Here is a 6612-nt window from a genome sequence, read left to right as displayed (position 1 = left end):
TCATCCAAAGAGGATAGACTAAAGTAGAGGCTCCGTTCTGGGGGTTTGAGTGACGCCAGGCACTCCACGTTACCCACGTGATTTCACCCCAGCGGAAACGGGGCACCACGAGTACACTAAAGCCGACGGAATTAAAAAAACTCCCTTCAATCTCACTAAATGATATCAAATTCGTTAGAAATTCCTCCAATTTTCTAATTGATATCGGATCACAATTAAATTTAAACAAGAGGGAAGTGGTGAACTCAAAAGCCATTATCGATTCTAATATTAAATACGAAGTAATAGGGATCGGCTTAGGTATTCTCACTACTGAAGAACAAATCGTAATTCCAATAGAAGGCCTTGAAATTAAATTTCAAGTAATTAACAATAAATTTCCCATAATACAAGATGGAATTCTCGGAATTGAGTTTTTGGAAGAACAAGAAGCCGCGATATTTCTCAGAAAAAACTATCCTAACATTCTTAGCTTTGGTGATAAAGAATTTTTTCTCGAGAGTAAACCTTTGAAATCAAAGCCTCACGTCTCCCTAGAATTACCACCTCGAACAAAACTATTGGTCAATATTCCGATCGAAAACTTACAAATGCAATCAGGATCTATGCCGAGGATAAACTCCGGGCCGAGAGTCTTTTTAGCCGAAGTTTTAGTAGAACAAAACGTAGGAATAGCAAAATCCTATGTAATCAACTGCACCACTAATCACGCCGCTCTCACTATACCCGCTGCAAAATTAGAAAACTTTGAGACTGCACCACCTGCCTCAAAAGAAGCTCCTATTAATGACACATTTAAAACACAGTCCAAAAATACTGCCAACAGAATTTCCAAATTGGTAAAATCACTAGAATTGTCAAATCTAGATGAGGAGGAAAAAACAAGTGTCCTCAAAGTTAACTTTCAATTTCGTTATCAGTTCTACTTGCCAGGTGAGAAATTAGGCTCGAGAAACTATGCAAAACATACATTGTTCACCACTGATGAAATCCCGGTCAATACAAAACCATTCCGCTTCCTCTCTATGCATAGAGAGGAAATCAGGAAACAAGTAGATAGCTTATCAGAAAATAATGTCGTATCCCCATCAACATCCCCTTACAATTCACCTGTTTGGGTAGTTCCCAAGAAAGCCAATGCTTTCGGTAAACCACGATGGCGAATGCTCATTGACTATAGAGCACTAAAGGAGAAAACAATTAGTGATGCGTACCCCCTTTCCAACATCACAGATATTCTAGATCAATTAGGCTCAGCAAAATATTTCAGTACACTAGACTTGGCCTCGGGATTTCATCAAATCCCTATGGATGTCAAATCGCGGCATAAAACGGCTTTCTCAACCCCCTTTGGATTCTTCGAATTTAATAAAATGCCTTTTGGACTCAAAACCGCTCCAGCTACATTCCAGTGCATGATGGACATGGTGCTATGAGGCCTTCAAGAAATTGAGCTTTTTGTCTACATGGACGATATCGTTGTCTATGCGACTTCCTTGGAAGAACACGCTCGTAAATTGAAATCGCTAATGGCACGTCTTCGAGACGCAGGTTTAACTCTTCAACCTGAAAAATGCCATTTCCTTCGAAAAGAATTAATTTACTTAGGTCATCAAATCACAGACCAAGGTGTAAAACCTGATCCGGGAAAAATAAAAGCTATTAAAAATTTCCCCATCCCCAAAACTAGGAAAAACATAAAACAATTGCTTGGCCTCGTCGGTTATTACAGGCGTTTCAGTAAAGATATGGCTCGAATCGCCAAACCACTCACCCGCCTGTTGAAAAAACAAAACGCTTTTGTCTGGGATAATTCAGCAAAAGATGTTTTTCAAAAACTATGCGACATCCTTTGCTCTGTACCCCTACTTCAATACCCGAAATTCACAGAACCATTTCTCGTTACAACTGATGTCTCAAATTACACGATAGGGGCTGTACTCAGTCAAGGTCCTGTAGGTAAAGACCTTCCAATTGCCTACGCGTCCAGGACTTTGAGTGAGACGGAAACGAGGTACTCTACCACTGAAAAGGAGCTTTTGGCTATCATTTTCGCAGTAGAACATTTTCCACCCTATCTATATGGCCACCAATTTACCCTTATCACGGACCATCGCCCACTGGTTTGGCTCCACAACACCAAGGACCCTACATCTAAATTAATGCGCTGGAAAATTCGCTTGAATGAATACGACCATACCACCATTTACAAGCCTGGAAAAATAAATTCCAATGCCGATGCCCTGTCCCGCAACCCTCTTGACAAATATACCTTACCTGAAACCCACACCTATTGGACGGAAAATGTAGAGTCTGAAACCTCTTATCCCAGGGATTTGAAAGGGATGCTCACCTGCGCAGGTGAGTCACCCCTTCCAAAACTCAATGAGGATGAGCTTTCAAGTGGAGAACAGGACTTTCATAATATTGAAAAATCAGTCGGTACTTTATTCCTGGTGCGCGGGATCATTGTACCTAGTTGTAATGAGATCGTGGACAAACCCTTGAAAACACATAATATAAAATCACTCATCCTTCATATCGACAATGATGACGACAGCCAATCAGCAGGGAAAAAATGAAGAAGATACATCGACTTCACTCCAGCGAGATCGCTCTGTTCCATCCTCCTGTTCGCTAACGGTGAATTCCTCCGGGTCACCGCTTCAGGAACTGGGCAGGGGAGTGAAACGTGGAGCCACTGAACGATTCGACCTGCGAGCCGTGGAAACATGCTCCAAGAAGTGGGCTCCGGACTCAGGCGGGTGTTCAGCCTCCACCGACGCAGGAAATCACCAAGAACATCCTGACAAACCTCATCAACCTACCTTGAACCCGATCTCTATTAATAGTATCAATCTAGAGTCAATTCAAAAGGACAAACCACCCGAGGGACAGACCCCTCGGCCTCGGCCTTTTTTGTTCAAGAAAAGAACAAAATGGCGAAACTATCAAAAACATGACAATTCAACGATGTATTTATCAATAAATTATTATACACAAAATAATATCTTGCCATTATTGTCTTGCCCATAATTATCGTGAATGACTCCGAGAAACAACATCGCTGTTTGAACGATGCTGTAATGGCGCGGCCTACCGTTAAGTCGTGTAACGCCACCTCGATGGCTTCATTAGCGGGGACAGTAGTTTGGCTGAGTGTCAGGGGGCTGCTCGGGGGTGAAATCGTGTCGGTAACGTGGAGAAACTGGCGTCAGTTAAACCCCCAGAACTGAGCCACTACTTTGGTCTATCCTCTTTGCAAGAGATCTCCTAGAATTTTTGGCACCTCAGCGTGTTCCGCCATATTGCATTCGTCTTCCTCCAGTATGATCCAATGTAGATCATCATTGGATCAATTAACCTATTGAATTACTTATTTATCGTGAATAATGAATTGAAAAAAAAGCATACAAAGCCAACTGGAAAATTTTCCTTTATGTTAAATTTCAGTATTTGTTGAATCTTCAGTTTTAAATGTAATAATTCATCGACTGAATTTGAAGAAACCGTTTGGAAATAATAAGCATAAAAATCAACGAAATAGCCATCACAATTGTTACATTTATTCCCTTAAAAAAAAAACGACGAAATGAAATTGCTATTTACATTCGTACGGTGCTTAGCGTTTACAATATTGAATAGAAAAACAAAATATTGTATTGATTTAGTACTTTTGTAAGATGACAAAGGGATTTACGAATGCGTGCTAGTCATCGTTTTTTCAAATATTGTATTTTAGATCTTGATTAAAAGGTAAGAAAGAATTTGTTAATTTCATACTCTAGTTTTATTCTTTCCCGCCTCCATTTTTCTCTAACACTGTGGGGACCCTAGGGTCTGCATGTCGCCATTTTCTCCCCGCCAGGCGTTCACCTAAACCTAACCTAAATCCTAAGTCCTCCACGTGCAGAACATCAATCGTATTGTGTTAGAAGTGTTGAGTATTTTTTTTCATTGAAAAATGACAAACAAGTCACTGAAACGGAAAAGGGAAATGGAAAATGTGAAGCAAGGAATACCTAAGGACGAGGGAGAAGTCCTTCCTGCTAAGAGGTCGTCAGATGAGCCACCAGTTAAAAGGGTTGGTTGTTCATGTCATTTCGATGTCATTATTGGAATATTATTCAGAAGAAGAAAAGATTGGAATTGAGTTTTTTTGTTCGATCTAAATTCATCTCTTGAGAGATCGATGGAACATTCATTAATAATGCAACAAAAACAACAGACGAGTGTATAGGATTTCTATGTAATCATACAATTTATTGTAGAGCTTATGATGCAAGTGCGTTGTCCTGATATAAAATCCAAACTGTTGACTTTCTTCCATACTCCTGATAGATACAGCAAGAGAAACGGATAATTGTCAATCGTTTATAACTCGACACCAGTGGAGTGAAAATATCATTGAAATGAAAACAAATTTTTTTATTTCAAAAACTCAAAACTGAGATCTGATGTATTCAAATTCCGTGGTTCATTCAGCAGATAACGCTGAGCGAACTAAGGTCACTCTGTTTCATCCACCTCTTTACTTCCAGGAAAAATGGACGAACCGACAAAGGGTCTTGGTCTTCGCGTCCAGAGGGATAAATCATCGAGACCGTCACTTGATGGAGGATTTGAAGTCACTCATGCCTCATCATCGAACAGAAGCTAAAATGGAAAGGCAGAAGAACCTCCAGGTGGTGAACGAGATTTGCGAAGCCAAAAATTGTAACAAGGCGGTTTTATTCGAAGGGAGGAGGAAGAGAGATCTCTACATGTGGTTTTCAAATGTCAAAAGTGGTCCCTCTGCCAAATTTTTGGTTGAGAATAGTAAGTTAATCTGGCAATTCCATATTGTCTTTTCAAATTTATTTCCTACTTCTGTCCTAATCTTTGAATTTCTATTTTCCAATGAGGTTTTGATTTTTTGCTTTTTTTTTTTTCATTTTCTCATTTTAATTCATTAACTTTTTGAAACGTTCAAATTTATTTAAACTATCAATTTTCACAGTTTACACAATGGGAGAAATGAAAGTGACAGGCAATTGCCTAAAGGGATCACGTCCAATTCTCTCCTTCGATGAGAACTTTTCAAAAAATCCTCACTACGCCCTCCTGCGAGAGTTGTTCACCCAGATATTTGGTGTGCCCAACCACCACCCCAAAAGCAAGCCCTTCTTCGACCACATCTACACATTCAGCGTCCTGGACAACAGGATATACTTCAGAAACTACCAGATCCTGACTGAAGATGGAGGATTAGCAGAAATAGGTCCCAGATTTATTTTAAATCCAGTGAAAATATTCGCCGGGAGTTTCGGGGGAGAAACCCTCTGGGACAACTACTTTTACATCTCTCCAGCGAAGTATCGTCAAGCCGTCAATAAGAAAGCTGGTGGAAAGTATATAAATAGGCTCGAGCAGAAGACGGCACAGAAGGCGCACAAGCCTGAGGTCTCGTATGCGTTTAATCCATTGGATGACATATTTAAATGAGAACCATTGGTGAAGGCCCCACTCCGGGGCAATCCCCGGACGCGCCACTCAACGCCATTTTTATGTCCCCAAATAGTTTTTTTCAATTTTTGGGTGTAGGATTCGTTTGTTGGAGTCTGACAATCACAAACGATAAAAGTAGTCTGACAATCACCGACTAACGACTGTCAAACGACCTGTCTAAATGACATAGTTAATTGTCATTAATGAGTAGCCAACGGCACACAGCGTCACGCATGGCGTCCCGAGGTACTTGTCGACGGTTTCGGTCAACGAGGAATCGACTTAGTAGAAGTTCACGTCAATATTAGTAATGATCCCGGCGGTGGGAGGCGCCACCGTCGATTCTGGCGGCCGGCGGCGACAGAAAGTTTCATATATAGATAGCGGACGGGTGATTTCCTTCTGCATCGTAATGAAAATTACAATACAAGGATGATTTTATATCAATTATTTATTTTTCCATACAAATTATAAACATGTTTTACAAATACTGTACATATACTGAATTCTATTATACTTTTAAACCTCTAAATTAATGATATATCATTTTGCTCCATTCTCATTACCTCTCCGTCACTTCAATTATTTTCATTTACTCATTAAATCAATTACTTTGATCCTCGCTTCGTTTCATTTACGATGATATAATATACAGGTAGATTTTTTTGTTATTCACGAATTTTCCGTCAATATTCTGTTTGAATTTAAGTTTCTCCGTTTCATTAAAACTTTTGCTTTTTCATTAATACTTTATGATCAAGCTCAATTCTTTGATATGGCAGTTCCAGGATATGAGGAAAAATATGAAGTGAATGAAATTGAAATTTTTAAATTTTTCGGTGTATTTAGTTTCAGCCAATTTGTTAATTACTCCAGGGACAACTTCTGCCCAGTTTCCTTTTATCGAAATGGCATTACACTCTCACAAAATATATAATAAAAAATACACTCAGGTAAGCCTAAAAAAAAAAAAAAAATTAACGCAAGTGGTTTACTATCGTTGGATGCTTCTTAAAAAAAGGAAACACAAATGTATTACTTTCTTTTCCACGTTGAGATAATCAAAAACCAAAGTTTCTTATGATAGAAAAAAAAGGTGAATTGGAACTTGAACAATGTTTCATG

General features: G+C 39.3%; 1 protein-coding gene across 1 annotated transcript; it reads left to right on the top strand.

Moving 5' to 3' along the window:
- Positions 1-3871: 3871 nt before the first annotated feature.
- LOC135171966 (ribosome biogenesis protein BRX1 homolog) lies at positions 3872-6019 on the top strand. The gene is made up of 3 exons (XM_064138379.1): positions 3872-4084; positions 4542-4818; positions 5000-6019. The coding sequence occupies exons 1-3, from the start codon at positions 3965-3967 to the stop codon at positions 5482-5484; spliced, it is 882 nt and encodes a 293-aa protein (XP_063994449.1). The 5' UTR covers positions 3872-3964; the 3' UTR covers positions 5485-6019.
- Positions 6020-6612: the final 593 nt, after the last annotated feature.

This window comes from Diachasmimorpha longicaudata, unplaced genomic scaffold, assembly GCF_034640455.1.
Source record: "Diachasmimorpha longicaudata isolate KC_UGA_2023 unplaced genomic scaffold, iyDiaLong2 ctg00000132.1, whole genome shotgun sequence".
NCBI classification, from domain to species: Eukaryota; Metazoa; Arthropoda; class Insecta; order Hymenoptera; family Braconidae; genus Diachasmimorpha; species Diachasmimorpha longicaudata.
The sequence above is the reverse complement of the archived record's forward strand: the minus strand, read 5'-3'. Positions and strand labels throughout refer to the sequence as shown.

Excerpts from the sequence above, each read along its gene's own strand:
- LOC135171966 (XM_064138379.1), top strand. The coding sequence starts at position 3,965 with ATGACAAACAAGTCACTGAAACGGAAAAGGGAAATGGAAAATGTGAAG. Across the intron at positions 4,085-4,541 it reads ATGAGCCACCAGTTAAAAGG|GAAAAATGGACGAACCGACA; the intron begins GTTGGTTGTTCA and ends CTTTACTTCCAG. Across the intron at positions 4,819-4,999 it reads CAAATTTTTGGTTGAGAATA|TTTACACAATGGGAGAAATG; the intron begins GTAAGTTAATCT and ends CAATTTTCACAG.